General features: G+C 40.2%; 1 protein-coding gene across 1 annotated transcript in view; it reads left to right on the top strand.

Annotated features, from left to right (window-relative positions):
* The window catches only part of MALRD1 (MAM and LDL receptor class A domain containing 1), a 215,974-nt gene extending 203,521 nt beyond the window's left edge, over window positions 1-12,453 (top strand). Inside the window, exons 31-33 of the mRNA XM_078378260.1 lie at window positions 7,344-7,407; window positions 10,139-10,204; window positions 12,231-12,453. Of these exons, the coding sequence (XP_078234386.1) occupies window positions 7,344-7,407; window positions 10,139-10,204; window positions 12,231-12,317 (217 nt within the window). The 3' untranslated portion in view covers window positions 12,318-12,453. The remainder of the gene's footprint in view (window positions 1-7,343; window positions 7,408-10,138; window positions 10,205-12,230) is intronic.
* The last annotated feature ends 3,960 nt before the right edge of the window (window positions 12,454-16,413 follow it).

Raw genomic sequence — 16,413 nt, 5'->3', positions numbered from 1 at the left:
TGGGCACCTGTAGCAAAGAAAATCTCCATATGCTCCCTCAGCAAGATGATGCCTTAGTGCCACATGTGGGCTTACTGCCTGGCACTAATGGCACTGCAGTGGCAGACCAGGATAGAACAAAAGGTAGCCACTTTCCTAAAAATTAAATGAACAGCAGGGTCCCCTACCAATGCAGCAATCCAGCTTTTACCAATTCAGCGTTCTCACTCTCCTCCCCGCTGCCCTGGACATTCTGATTGATGGCTGACAGCAGCCCTCGGAGTGCTATGGGCTGAAAAAGTTCTCAGTGGATTTAACGGATAACGAACAAAAGAAGAGTTTAACAGAAGAGAGAAATGTGGGAAAAAAACACAGAACTTTCTTGTGCCCCCTTTTTCTGTTAACACAGATCACATGTATTTAGGAGGCTCTTGTTTGAGAATCAACAGAAGAACCAGGGGGAAAATGGAGCCTCTTTTGGTTTTTGGAAACTGTTTTTTTTTTTTCAATTAAAGTCCCATCCTCCGAACTATAATAACACATCACTGGTTCTTTAATCACTGTTGTTGCCATCCGAGGCTACCATAAAAAAGAGTGAGCTATAAATAAAATAGCATTACTAATGATGATGATGATGAAAAAATAACTACTAGCCAGTGGCAGAATGAGTTCTCAAGGCTCGTATGGGGGGAAGTCATCACATAATGTGCAGACTAAAAGAATTCCAAGGGCAGCATATGCTCCTCTGTCTTCACCTTTAAAATCTGATGGTTGGATTTGATCTTGGAGCCTGTTTAGATTTGGTAATTGAAGGGTGTCCCTGAAAAATGTATTGCAGTTTCCGAATGTAAGCAGTTTCAGAAGTGAAGTGAAACCTGCAGCCTTATGATCATCAAAGGTATGTCTGGAGCAACTCCATTGCTTCTGCTTAACCGGGCACAATGACAAACTTTTTTATGCAGAATTCCCTGAAGTGCTAGAATGTAAAAGCTGTGCATATTAATGAAGTTTAAGCTCCAGGGGTTTCACTTTGGAGCAAAAAACTAGGAAATGGATGGCAGCTGGCACCTGTTTCCCTCTTTCATTGGCAGCTCTCTTCCTTGACTGAATAAGAGTGACACATCAAAATGACTTTCAGTGGAATGTTGTGTAGGAAGACAATGTTTATTACCGCTATAGTTTCCTCTTATATCACAAGAATTCAAAACAGATACATTTTATCAGACAACTGTTATTAGGTCATAAAAGCCAATAACTATGGATCTAATGAACCATTTCCAAAAGCTGCCTTTGTTGTTGCTTAAGTTGTGTCCGACTCTTCATGACCCCATGGAGAAGAGCATGCCAGGCCCTCCTGTCTTCCACTGCCTCCCGGAGTTGGGTCAAATTTACGTTGGTAGCTTCAATGACACCATCCAACCATCTCGTCCTCTGTCGTCCCCTTTTCCTCTTGCCTTCACACTTTCCCAACATCAGGGGCTTTTCCAGGGAGTCTTCTCTTCTCATGAGATGGCCAAAGTATTGGAGCCTCAGCTTCAGGATCTGTCCTTCCAGTGAGCACTCAGGGTTGGTATTCTTCAGAATGGCGAAGTTTGATCTCCTTGCAGTCCAGAGGACTTGCCAAAGTTGCCTACTATGGATCAAATCCAAAGATTCACTCTGTATCAGAGATTTGAAGCTATATGCAGAAATAACTTTTCATACATGGCTCACAATGCAAAGTGTTCAGTGTGGCTTGAGGGTAAAGACCAGCTTAACAGTGCGGTCCCTCTATGTTTGTTCAGAAGTGAATCTCATTGAATTCAGTGGGATCTAACTTCCGAATAATTGTTCATAGAATTGCAGCCTTGATCAAACATGCATGAGTACCCTTTACACTATTTCATGTGGCAGGCTTTTCCTTCATTAAGTATTGGATATACTTATCTGCATATATACACCTATCTGCATGTGTATATGTATATATGCATAAATACACATCCATGTAGAGAAGTTATCTTTAGATATGGGAATAGACTTGATTTGTGATTATGATGATTAATAGAAATTATGAGGTATCCAACTGTGCAGTTTAGAGAACTTTGTCCTACTGTCAAGATTCTCTAAATTGGATGTAAGTGCACCTCCCAAAATTTCTTTGGGGCACATCAAAAACTGTTTTCAGGCAGACTACAAAAGTCAGATGGACCAAGAGCTTTGGAGAAAGGAATCAAGGAGAGAGTGTGGTGTACAGGCTGGGGTGTTGGACTGAAACTTGGGTGGTTCAGATTCAAGTTCTTATTCAGCAGAGAAGTTTATTGGAAGGACTTACGCCTGTTATTTTCCTTCAGCCTATTTTCGCACAGTTGTTCTGAAGATAAAAGGGGCAAAGGAGATAACTCTCTTTGTGTTTGCCTCTTAGCAGGATATAAACAATTAAGAATATCTTGGGGGGGGAGTACATATGGATTACTGTCAAATATGTATTTTGTGTTTTAATAGCCTGTTCTATTGTTCATTTGGTCTTTGACAATGTCTTCTGAACCATCTGCTCTCACTCTCATCCAGACCATCCGGTTAAGAAAGCTTTGATTCATTCCTATTTTAGATGTCTTCTTAAAGCATGCTGCCGCCACCACCATACATCATGGTATGGTTGGTGAATGAACACAAAAGAAATTGAGTGAAATGTTCTTTTACTATTGAAAGGGAAACAACAAATTCGTTTGTCCCCTGAGGTGGAACTGGGCACAACAATGATGAGACATATGAAGACCCCATTAAAAATAATATAAAGGGGCAGAAAGTGCTTGGAGAAGAAATGAACTGGGTGGCCCTGGATGATGCATTAAGAGTTCAATCAAATGAGAAAATGTAACAGTACAGAAATGTTGAGCCAATCAACAAAGTATCACTTGACTGACTGTAGCCCATCTTGACCCACGTGTCATCAGCTGAACTGAATGAATAAGCTCCATTTTTAACAATTCAGGCTCTGAGCAACAGGCCTTTGCACCAGTAGAAAGAGAGCTTTCATTATATTTATAGAACCTTTTATGCATCTGTTAAAGTATTATTTGATAGGTCATTTTAATCTGAAGAGGTTGGTTGGCATTTTTCCTGTTTTCAAGGTTTCTGGCTCTCCTCCCTCCACCTGCTCATAAAAGTGGTATCTGTCATACAGGGGGAGGTTTGGTTTCTCTGCATTTTGAAATGAATTGAGCATATTTCCTCTACATATTACAGTATTTATTGCTTTTTTATGCATTTATATCACACACTAGATCATAACATCTCTGAGCAAAGTACAAGAAAAGCAATATAAACAAATGCAAATAGTTTTAAACATGACATTATTTGACAGTTAGAACTATGTAAGACATATAGGAAAATGTAATCAATTTGAAACCATTAAATAGTGTAAATACTACATACTCCCCCCCAAGGTATGTGTTCAATTTGACTTGGGGAGGAAAGTGTGTGCAAGCAAGGATTCTCACCCCTGTGAAAACCACTGGGCACAAAGGACTCTCTCTAGCCCTTTGAATCAGACATGGGTGTCAGACCAAGAGCAACAACATTTTATTAAACCTTCATTTAAACTAGGAAATGCAAGTAGGGGAGACATCATAATCATGAAGGTGGTTTTTCTAGGATAAAACTTATCTAGTTCACTTCTGGTATGTTGACTTCCATTTGGAAGGTGGAGCCTCCAGGCTCAGATGCAACAGGGACACGTAATGTCTGAGTGTTCTGAGCCCAGAGACTGAATACTCGAAGCTAAGTTTTCGTAATTTTGGGGTTAGAAAAGGGGAGGGATGTTATAAATGGGGGTGTGTTATAAATGGAAAAAATACGGTAATTACAACAAATGCTGCTGTTGTATTCCTGTAGAGCTACAAGTAGGTAGGTCATACCATACTACGAGTAGGTAGCTCGTAGTAGGTCAGGGCCACATATCAGTGAGGGGCTGAAGACAGGAGTGGACAAGTCAGAGCCAAAATAAAGGATGTACAAAATTGTTGTTGCTGAGATTTTGACCAAGATATGTCATATCAGCATGGTGAGAATGATGGTTCAGAATTCTTCATTTCATGTGGCATCACATATTATTTCTATAATAATTTCTGCATTGTTTTGTCTCACCACAAAAAAAACTTTTCTTTCTCTAAAGCTAAACATGCAAACACACAGCAAAAGATCACAAGGACAGATCCATCCAGCGCTGGTATGCTTGCTAATTAATGCAAGAAGGCAACACTTACCACATTTTTGGGATGGATGCTTCATATTTTACACTCGTGTGGTGTAGTGGATAGAGTGATGGACTAGGGCTTCAGAGACCAGGGTTTGAATCCCCATTTGACCTTGGAAATTCACTGAGGGAGTGCAAATGGAAAAATCACTCCTTAAATATCTCACTTCCTGGAAAGTCCCATTTGGGGCAGCATAAGTTGATTCTGACTTGATGGCACATAAATAACTAACACATTTCACAGAAACAGAAAAATGGGCTTAGAAATGCATGAAATTTCTCAAAGATCAATAACTTTGAGGTATAAAGGACAGGCTAGTAATGTTTGACATAAATAGGCATTTAAACACACTCTAATAGAGTTGATGCCATTGGGTGATCTGTTTAAGCCTGAGCTTTACTGTGTTCACAATCATCTCTTGTCATCTATGGTTCATAAGAATTATGTGAATGCTAGAAGGCTATGTATGCTGCATGAAAGTTCATCACTTTAGTGTCTTTCTCTTTTTTTTCCCCCTTTCCATTTCCCCTCTTCTTTTCTTTTCCTTTTCTCCTTTTATGGTTTGTATGTTTCTATTGAAGAGCTTAGGAAAAAATCACACAATTTTCCATGATCTGCTTGGGTGGGGGTAGGGGTCCAGGATAGATAATTTTTTCATTTTCCTCTCAACAGTTTTAGTTGTGCTTTTAAGGAGCTCCAAACTCTTTCACTAAACATTTGTTTTCTCTGGAAATTCAGATATACCACTCGTACATCTACTCTTACCTCCTTCCAACTTCAAACTGATCCTGTTCTTCCTCTGTAGTCCTGTTGTTTTGGAACATAGTTTATTTTGATTTCATATACAAAGAATGGTAATTTGAATGGATATAATATTCTGGCTTATCTTCTGATTACTTTGGACAATTTGCAGGCAGTGGGTTGGCGTCCTGCATGCTGTAAAGTGGCGAAACAACTTTATGTTTGTTGTGAGACCTTGTGTAGGCTAGACAGCCGATTACTTTAATCATGAGCTATCATTTCCAATAAGGATAATGTCTCTGTTATGTTAGACAACAGGCAAACACTGCAAAAATGAAATTAGCTCAAGAAACTGCTCTATCAATGCTGAGTTTTCTTGATCTCTCTCATGAGGGTAGTGGTGGAATCCATATAAAACTCCAGGTTTGTTTGGAGAAATTTAAGTGCTGTGGGGGAGTGGAGGGAAAGCAAGGCTGTAAGTGTATTTTAAACTCTCCAGTAGCTAGTCTCAAAACAAAGCACGCTAAATGCAAGATGCAGAAGTCCATGAAAGTATGTGCTATGAGAAACAGGCATCTTTCAACATATCTTCATAATTTATGGTAAAGGAGTTGTCTAGTTTGACTCTGTTTCGTCTCTTCCTTATTTCAACTTATTTCATACTGTGTCTGAATCAGTTTACAATTTCATAAAAGTCTGCACAAAAATTATTTGGGAGGGGCAACAAATTTGTAATGAAAGCCCCTTTTCAGACTCATTTGAACTTATCTCATCCCATTCATGCAATCTTATGAGGCATGAAAGAGGGTTCTACATGAATTCTAAATTAAAAGGCTTATAACTCTGGAATAATGTTGTGACCCAAAACCTGGGCAATTCTTCTGTGCCTCCTGACATTTCTCCATCCTTGCTATTTGTGTTCTAGCATTACATTCAATCTGAAAAAAACTTACAAACTTAACTGCTGATTATTTTTTAATCCTTTGGTTGGTCCTAACAAAGTTGAAGTCTTGACAGAGAATGTTGAACAGGGAAACATGAAACTCTCTCTCTCAGACAGTAAGTCATACTATATCTGCAGAAGCACACTACACCCTCCCTGTTCTAGACAGTGCCCTGTGAATTTTGTGTCCTGATTGGCTTTAGCAAATCCAATAAGAGCTGAATATTATTTACACTAATACTGGCTGAAATCCTGTTAGGTCGGATTTGCCTGAACAATGAGAATACTGTGATTGGCAATAGCAATTATGGGAATTGTAGTTCAACACAACTGGAATGCAGCAGGTTGGGGGAGGCTGATATAGAAGATACATAATTCACCAGAAATATTGCAGTTCTTTTAAGAATGCACTCCTATTTTATCTTCTTGGGACTAAATTACACTGTTTCACCTTGAATTTGCTCACTACTAAATGTGCACAGAATTGCAGGGTAAAATTAGGCCATGCAGGTGAAATGTGAAACAGTAATTCAGTGCTGTTAATGGCAAAGCAAGATAGACTGGCTTACCAAATGGAAGGCTCCTTAAGGTCAATGGGACAATCCTGGGATATGTGGGTTTGAGAATTCCAAGCATATAATTAAATTTCTAAAGTGACTTTGACTCAACATCTATTTCTTGGAACCACAATGTTAGGATAAGCAAACCATTTCTGCACACAATTGATGGTTTCTGACAATGCATGGGTTATTACATTTCCAACTGAGAGCATGTTATATTATCTTTGATGATATACCTAATCTGTAAAATCGTTCAGTATGTGGGTTTGGGGAATGTTGTTTTTCAATTATACCCAATTTAGAACTGGCAAGTTGTTTTTATAAGACTGAAGCACCGGCCCTGAGGCCTGTGCCAGATGTAATTTCTAAAGTGTTCTTTGCATGATCATGTTGTAAACTGCCTAAAAAGTGCTCTAGCACTATGGGGCAATATATTAAGTCAAAAACAACAACAAGGTCTCCAATCTCTTTAAAACATTAGCAGGAGTTCTCTTTAAGAGGGGATAATTCATTTAATTTAGTACTGAGAGAGAAAAAGGAGCCATCCTGAATTAAGGATCTAGCTGTGGAGCCGGAGGTTGAGAGTTCAATTCCCCACTATGCACCCCAGAAGAGCCAGCCTGTGTGGCCTTGGGCAAGCTGCCTAGTCCCAGGGCACCCCTAGAAGAAAAGAATGGTAAATAACGTCTGAGTACTCTCTACCTAGAAAACCTCGAAAAGTCTTGCCAGAATGTCGGAATTGAGTTGATGGCACACAATGATTACTATTTGTTACATCCAAATGATTTTGGTCTTCATTTTCATTTTCACTCCCCTATCTTTGTCATCTGAAACAGCTTTATTCTTTAATACGCAGTACGCTTCAGCACTGTGCCTTTTTTACAGGAAACCTGAAGAGCTCTCCAATACCGCTTTTGACAACCCACTTTATGAGGCTCAGAGTGTAAAGGTAGGTGGAAACCACCTGACATACTCGTTCAGAAGTGGATGATATAAAGCTGCAATTGTTTTCCTGGGATATTGCCCATCAAAGAAAGTAAGAACATCCCCGGGTGGATGTATTTAAATGAAGAATACACCTTTTACAAAAGCACATTGTTCTTACTGGCAACTGGAGAAAGATTTCTCTTGCAGTGTACTCTCCGCGCACTAGTAAACTCCACTTGAAAGTCAATTCAGTACTAACAATACAGTGGTGCCCCGCATAGCAACGATAATCCGTGCAGCAAAAATCGCTGCAAAACGATTTCGTCGCTATGCGGATTTAAAAAGCCCATAGGAATGCATTAAAACCCGTTTAATGCATTCCTATGGGCAAAAAACTCATCTTTAAGCAAAAATCCTCCATACGGCGGCCATTTTCGCTGCCCGGTAAGCGAGGAATCTGGGCAAAAACACAGCGGGTGGCCATTTTTTTACCCGGTAGCCATTTTGGAACAGCTGTTGGGAAATCATCGCTATGCGATGATCAGTATGCGAAACAGCGTACCGATCATCGCAAAGCAATTTTTTACCATTAAAACCATCGCAATGCGATTGCAAAAACAATCGCAAAAAATCATCGCTATGTGGATTCGTCATAAAATGGGGCGCCCGTTAAGCGAGGCACCACTGTATAGCTGTAGCCTTGGTTATTTTGACTGAGGGCCGGTAACCCTTAAATATGCCCATGTAAGTTACTTATCATGTTGTTTTCAGGAAACAGCAGTGACAATCTACCAGGCACAGCAGTTCTGCAAACTTTGTTAATTTCCATGATGTTTACACAAAGTTCACTGTGTACCCCTCAGGGGAAAGTACATGCTTTCCATGTTGATGCACCCAAGGTTGATCTCCAGCATCTCACATTAGAAGGACAGGGTGATGGGAAAAGACCCAGCCTGCAGACACATCTGCCAGTTTTGCTTTCTCTCCTGTTTAAGCTTTGTACATGTTGATAATTTTGGGTCAAAAAATAATGAAAATTCTCACCAGTTTGTGTGAAATCCTGACCAAACACTCTCATTTAGGGTAGTTCTTATGAGGCTACATGCTCAGTCAATTGGGTTGATTTGCTGTAATGATGCCTCTATATTGGTTTAGAATACAGACTGTGGGGCTGCATCGCTTAATGGATTTTAGTGAGCAGCTGGAAAGGTTTTCTGGGTGACATATCCCAAAATCACCCAGCCAAGAGACAGAGAATTAGTTACTTTATTCAACCACTTATGCTCTTGCTACTCCTCTGAAGGTTATGAAATGGGGGGGGGGGGGGAATTGTGTATGTATCATTCCTTTCAAATTCGGTAACTGCAGTATCACCATGTGCTTCATTGCAAAATCATACTGAACAAACTAAATTTAGCAGAAAACCTACCTATTGCTCTAAGTTTCCTGAATTCCATTTGCTATATATATATTTGCCATAGAATGGGGGAAGGTAGCACAGTAGACAGTCTGTGATCAGATATATATTCTTTCCCTTGGGTAATTTTCTCCTTAGATTTTGTCCCCCTTGTTCAAGGAAGCTGAATTACTTCTTTACTGTCCTTTGTTCTCCCAACTCCCTGATGGACATCAGCATACTTACACATAGATAACCCAACTTTGGGGGCTTTTGTGCTCAAGTCCAGTTTTACTGTATGCTGCGTTTATACTGCCTCATAGTGCTTAAAGCATTCTCTGGGCAGCTTACAATTTAATTATGGACGTAAAACTGAGTACTCAGTTTTCCAACTTCAGCTCAATTTACCAGCCCTCTGATGCCCTTCCTGGAACACTATGTTTTTGACCTTTTACCTTACTATGAACAAGGTGGATGATGACCCATAATTCACAGCCATAAGCTCATCTCACTAGCCTGCTACCGTCTGCTAAGGTAACTACCAAAAATTCCTACGAATTCATCCAAAGCTACCAAAAATTCCTACAGAACTGATATAAAGAGTTTCATGTTTGATCCCTTTCCTAGATCTCTAGCAAAGAATTTTCCTTTTTCAAGCTGCCACATGCTTGAAGCTATCCACCATGATTGCAAGGTTTCTTTCCTGGTCAGTTACCGACTGGTGGAGCCCCACACTGTATATGTCTTTTTATACTGCAGTGTTTATTACTACACACTAATGTGTATTTGTTGTTTTATTGCCCAGACACCTAATTTGGAAACATCTTTGTAAACCTCTTTGCTAACCCTTTTTGAATTTCCCATTCTATTTTGGCATAATCAATAACCCTGGCCAACTCTCTGCTCGCCTCTGACTCCAGATTATGTATGAACCTATGAAGAGTGCTCTATATATGGATAATGTATTGCAGTGAGGTGGATTCCATTTCCCATCAGCCATTGCAGCTTGTTGTAGGGCCCTGTCACTACAGTATTTCTGGCATTTCCTGCTTGATAAGCAGGAAAAAAACTCAAGGCATTACAGTACATTTGAGTCCTGAATGTAATACTCTCTTGAATTATGTTCATTCAGGGAGTTGACCTGGTTCACGTGGAGGCCTTACCGTTAATGTTTTGCTAGTGCTACCCTGATAAAGTCACCAGATTCCTTAAACAACTTATGAGAATTTCCTTCATCTTCCTTACTATTTTTTTCCAAACCAGTAAGCTATTTTATTGATAATACTGGCAACATTACCATTGTTTTGTTCACTGCTGAATAAGATTGGCCTAAAGCTAATGTTTGTCTCTTTTGTAGTCTACAGAGTGTGCTGCCTCACTGGGAGTTCAGATCAGTGTTTCTCCTTGGCAGACACAGCAGGAGGTAGGTGTGAATGGCTTTCTTTTTAAAAAATGCTTTCTGGAAAACTTCTTTACCCCCAGGTAGATTGCAAATATGATTCCATTCCACTACCATTAGGCAGAGAACTGGGTCTTTTAAGCATTTCTTTACATTTGCAGAGAAGCTTACATTTGCTAATCATTACAAGAATGCAAATACAGTGGCCCAGTTTTTTTGCTGCTTTACTAGGGAAGTGATTCATAACAATAAGCTGAAAGGTCCTGTCATGGGTATAAAAAAGGGCCCATTCAGAGCAAAGGAGCAGAACTCTTTTGTCTTGCTGCTGTGCTAGTGCGGAAGTCCTGTTTCCTGCTCAATGTGGCCCATGACTTGAGATGGGAGGACGTACTCCTTCTCACTTCCTCCCTCACTTTTAAACCCCAGAGAAAAGCATTGTGAGTGAAGCCATTATGGAGATGACCTGTGGCAGTTCAGCACAGAAAACCCTCAAAACTACCCTGTTCCACAGTACCTTGCTCACCTGAGCACAGAGCAAGGCATTGGGGGCCTAGTGGACTCTGGAGTGCCATGTGCTCATTATGAATGTGACATTCTTGTGCGGGAAAATAGGTGCTACAGTTCTTCCGAACTGGAGACATTGTCAGGAAGCTTACTGACTGTGCCATTTGACAGAGCTGGAATGGGATCAGTGGCACTCTCCAGAACAGTTCCTTGCACTACACTAGACAACAGGAATATTTGTTTGTTTCCTAATACAGCAAGCATATTGTAAATGCAGAAGAACATCCTAGAATCTTATTTAATTAAAAGATTATTGATTTCCTCTTATACCTTCCTAATCTTATGGTTTCCTCATTTGACAACCTGAATTTCAACACAGGATGTTTGTTTCAGTAAAAAAAAAAATGTACCATTTCATCTCTCACAGTTGTAGAGGGAACAACCTGGTCCTTTATCACCAAGGCAGTTGCTTTAGAAACTAACTATCTGAAATGACTAAAAACACAAGAGTTCATTGCCTGGAGGTTGACATTCATCTTCTTCTTCCATAAGTAAACATGTGTGGTATTTCTTCCACCCTGGACCTATGATATATCAATAACTTTACAAAAGATTTACTAATTATGATGCAGAACTGCACCCTGTGAGCCCCACTATAAAGAAGCTTCATTTTGTAACTGTGAAATGCAGTTGTATTGTCTCCATACACAGTCTGTACTTCAAGCTTGTAACCCAGCTGCATGTTCAGTTCACTGTTGTAAAAGTAGCTTCTCTCATATGCTGAGGAGACCTTGACATGACATACATACTACTTCCTTGTGGATATGTGATTTGGAGCAACAGAATCACTATGGGTCAAATCAGACATCAGAGAGAGAGAGCTTTTATCTTCCATTAACTTGTTTTCCCTTGATGAAAGAGGGAAAACTGAATTGTTTTGAGAAATCAGAATTGTAAATTTAGTCTGTGTTTGGCTTCCAATGATCAATCACAAAACAGAATGCACTTAATGCAAGATACACAGTTGGTGAAAAGCATATCCTCTGACAAACAAGCTTGAGGAATCACCTCTTCCAACTACACTTGAGGGATCACCTCTTCTAACTACATGCTAAGTGTATGATCTAGTTTGACCTTGAAAGTTAGAATATATTTCTGAGGCACACCCAAATGGCAGCTTGCCTACCTAGGCTGAGCCAATATATTTTTGTGTCTGAGACAAAATACAAAATAATACTTCCTCTCCATTTACGCACAGAAATGGACTGAACTGTTAGCCCATTAACTCTTCCCTCTCCCTTCCCCTTCATTTGCCATTGTTAGAAGGACCGAAGAAAGCAGTGCCATCATCTGTGTTGATGTAAGGTGATACTCCTAGCCTGGTCAGCTTTTGTTTACAAAATGGAGGAAAACACCATTTTGTCCTCCACTTCAGGCAGCCAAATGCTTTTAACCCAATCATGAGTCAGGCACTGTTTAGATATAATTTTAGCTCCTGTTTTGAAAGGACATACTATTTCTACCCATCCTCTGCCCCACCACCCAGTTTTCTTGCAGTAAAGATCGAATGGCTACTTCCTTTGCCAACCCTCTATATGGCACAGCTACAGGAAGAACCATGGAGGCGCCATGAGATGTCACTGGAAGCAGCCACAAAACAGGATGGATACTTTACGCAACTTCATCTGGTGGAATGTTTTCCTTGTCTCTAAGACTTGAACTGAATAATGGTAGAGCATTAGTCACTTGAATGAAAATGGGATGATTTTCATATTAAAATAATTATCTTCTCCAGATTACACTTCATTAAAAATAGCATCCACCCACACAAGGAAACAGAGTCTTACGTGATATTTAAGTTGGCACAGAATATTCTTGGTTACTTTTGTTTTGAATTGACTACATGGTTGAACAGTTCAAATTCCAGTGTGTTAATAAAGAAAAGTTTCACTTAATCAAAAACAGGACTGGGGTTTTCTTGGCATTCTAATTTTATTGCATTTATTGAAAAATGATGACTCAAAAATGTCCATATTCTAAATCCTAGGACTTAAAAGGTTGTATGAGACACAAAAGAACAGCCCTCAGCAGAATCCGAGTCATCAAAGTGATTACAGTGGGGTTGCTTTTTCTATAACAACATACCACAACATATACCTAAGAGGAGTTAATTCATTTGACTTCTGTCAGTTCTGCTTTGATTTGGATTCCTGCATTGAGCAAGGAGTTAGACTCAATCACCTTATAGGCCCCTTCCAACTCAACTATTTTATGATTCTATTTTGGGCTAGTAATATTCTCATCACATCACTTGTGAAGGTAAGATGGGGAGAAAATGCCATATAAATCAGTGGTTCTCAGCCTTTCGTATCTTACTTCTTACCAATACCCTAAGCCCTACTTGGTAGTTAACTAGCTGATTGTAAGTAACGTACTTGCAACAATCACTCAGCAACAAACAACAATCAGTCCCTAAACTCTTCCTCATAGGTTTCACCATATGGAGTGAAGAAGAAGAAACTCCTGCTCATATGTAGGCTCTACACATGAACAAGAATAGCCCCCCACCCCTCAGTTTTCCATGATTTTTGATTTTGTGTAGAGCCAACACACAACTTGGAATCTCTCCTGTTTGGAAATGTCACTAAGCAAAGCAGGGATGGACAGGAGAAAAACTAGTCATGCCTTTGAAAGTGTATTGGCTACAATTAGGGAGATAATGACTGAACAGGGCTTTACTCTGTCAAAGACCATGATGACCAAAACAAAAACTCTAAGGAAGATATTGGTATGCTCACAGGCCTTCTGTTATTAAACTGATTATTTTTGGCCAATCAATAGACACTGAAAATGGAGGACTGGAAGATACAGCAAATGTCCAAAATTACTACAAGCTTATAATAAGGTTGCAGCTGGATAATCTGATGAAGGTACCTTAGGGAGCAAGCAGTTAACCACAGTTGCAGGAGATTGAGGGAGAGTGAATTTTTAGTCACTGTTATATTTCCCACCTGGAGCATTTCTGGCCTCATCACTGGTACATAGACCATTGGTCGAGAACCATGACATATGCCATCCATTTAGGAAAGGTGGAATATAAATGCAATGAATTAAATATTAAATAACATATGTTTGTAATTTCACTCAATCTATACATTATTAAACCATTCTTCACTATTGGAACTGTATTCATTCTTAATAGGTATGAAGAAGTCATCCCCTGAAGATAAAGGCAAGGAGGGAGGGGGGAAATGGAGAGTGAGCAAGGACAAGAGGGCCAGATAGAGAATGCGGCTACGGAGACAAAAAGAGAAAAAGGCGGGAAGTTTGAAGTGAGCATGGTGGAGGAACGCGAGGGAGCGAAAGGGGTGGAGCAAGAGTTGTCCATTTGGGAGGAAAGTATTAGCAGCCAGGGAGAATGCTGATTTGAGGTAGAACTAGAGCTGTGGAAGAGGAAGAAGGAGATAGAGAGGCTGAGGGAGTACGAAAGGGTGAAGACACAAGAGCTACTGAGAGACTTCCCTAACCTAAAGCTAGGAGGGCTGCTTCCAGATCCTATGCCCAAAGAGAGTGGGGAAGTGAAATATGAGACTCTTGAATGGTCCATAGTGGTCTTTCCCAAGAACAAGGGATGCAGACGACAGGTAATACGACCAGACGCATGGCATAACACCCCTCCATTGGAAGGTGATTGGGCAAGGCATCCATGCTGCGGCACCATTTGCACAGTACGGAGTGCGCCTCTGAGGAAGCCGACAGATGCTGAGAGATTTGGCCCACCACTCCTCTAAGTTCAGCTGATGGGAGACTTGATTATGTGATGAACAGTTACAGCTTGTTGCCTGAGTTGAGTTTCTTTGACCCTGTTAGGAACAACATTGACCTTCCTGTTGTTAATTAAGATGAAGTTGTTAAGGTTAAGAAGACGTCTCCTGTGTATTTCCCACGCAAAATGAGGAGGTGCCAAAATTTGAAACTGAACCCATGCACAATAGGTATTCTACATGAAGTTGAGTTGTGGTCAACAAATATTAACAATGGAGACTAGTACATTATTAAGTGTAATTAACCCGTCTTACTACTGAACAGTCCATACCAAAAACCACCACAGAGACAACATAAAATAATCCCTACATAACCACTTGATTTAATGCAGGAATGAAATGAATTTTTGAGTGTGCTATTTTTGTGGCTGTTTCCTGTCACAGGAAATGAGATCTGTCATTCTCTGGACTGTCCCTGCAGCAAGGTGGGACTTTTACCTAAAATCTTCTTCAGAATTTTGCATTTAGATAGCATTTTAAAGAGAAGTATAATAGGTGCTTTCTCTCTTTCGTCTTGTCCATCCCGCAATCATTGTTCAATACTCTTATTGCACAAAGAACAGAAGATGCATTTAGATGTCCAAAATTACTACTGCCTTCTGTTTGGCAGACCCATAATGGCAGTAATCGACCTAGAAACAGATGACTACTAGATTTGAAAAAGCCAACTTAATCCTCCGAGTCTGTTCCATAGGGCTATAATAACGTGAGGGTTCTGGGAGATTAATTTTTTTAAAGAAAAAAAAAGTAACTTTTCCCATTTGTGGTGTGGACCACTTTTCTAAGTGTTTTTCCTTATCTACTGTTCTTATTAAATATATTCTGGGATACTTCCTCAGCTAAAGGTAGATACTGAATGTGAGTCGATGGCCATATGTCCTGTGGTTTGGTTGGGGCTGAATGGGTTGGTTCGCTCCTTTTCCTGACAACTACACAACATATGTAGATCATGAGCCATCCTGATCAATATCAACCTGCAACTTTTTGATCTCTGTCAGGGACTACTGTTTTTTTTTTGTTGTTGTTTTTTATGCAGGTAGGGTTGCTCCATTTTGGTTTGGTTTCACTGTATATGATCACTGCGACTGAACCAAAGCAGATGGCTTAAGCTGACCCTTTGCTTAAATTGCTTAATGATCTTTAGAAATTGAAAGTTTCCTTTCATCTCCTCTGTGAAGGGGAAATGAGAGGACGTTTTCTCTCTCTTTTTTAATTGTTGATAACACATCTGCGGTGCTTTGAAAGGGCTTCCCCCCCCCCAAAAAGAGCTTTTGCACTGTGTGAATTAGCAACAACAAAAAATAAATGCAAATCTTTGTCTCCCTTCTCTTCTATGGGGGAGTGGGAAGGAAGTTTTCCAGTTCTCAGGATCATTAATCAGCTTCAGCAAAGCAAAGAGAAGGAAACAGGAAGGAGACGCCCCCTTTCCTTTAAAGAGAAAAAGGATCTAGATCATGCTAAACAGGTTTGCTTGAGGTGCGGTGTGGTGGATTTTACCTTTTCATGGGACATGGAGGGATCTGATATTTTGTATCTCAAAGTGATGCTCTTTAGCACAATCTGGACCTGCCCAGACTGAGATAATTTGACCATCTAATTGTGCCCTAAGTTATCTGCTTTGGGAACAAGAAATAGTTATGCATCCCATGTTTGAAATTGACATGGCCAATATCCAGGAAATTGGGATTTATAAGCTAGTGTTAGACATGGGAACTTCGTACAGTATTTGTATTCCATGGGATACAAATACAAAGCTCGGCACCACAGATGCCACGGTGGTCTATTTCTTCCCTCCAGAACCAGCCCAATACACTCTCCTGGGCTCCTCTTGGCACACACATCCAGTGGCAGCAACATTGTGCCAATCATGGACAAAGTCCCACTGGTGCTGCCCCACCTCTCCTC

This window comes from Pogona vitticeps, chromosome 6 (genome assembly GCF_051106095.1).
Source record: "Pogona vitticeps strain Pit_001003342236 chromosome 6, PviZW2.1, whole genome shotgun sequence".
NCBI classification, from domain to species: domain Eukaryota; kingdom Metazoa; phylum Chordata; class Lepidosauria; order Squamata; family Agamidae; genus Pogona; species Pogona vitticeps.
This window is presented reverse-complemented; position numbering and strand designations above follow the sequence as displayed.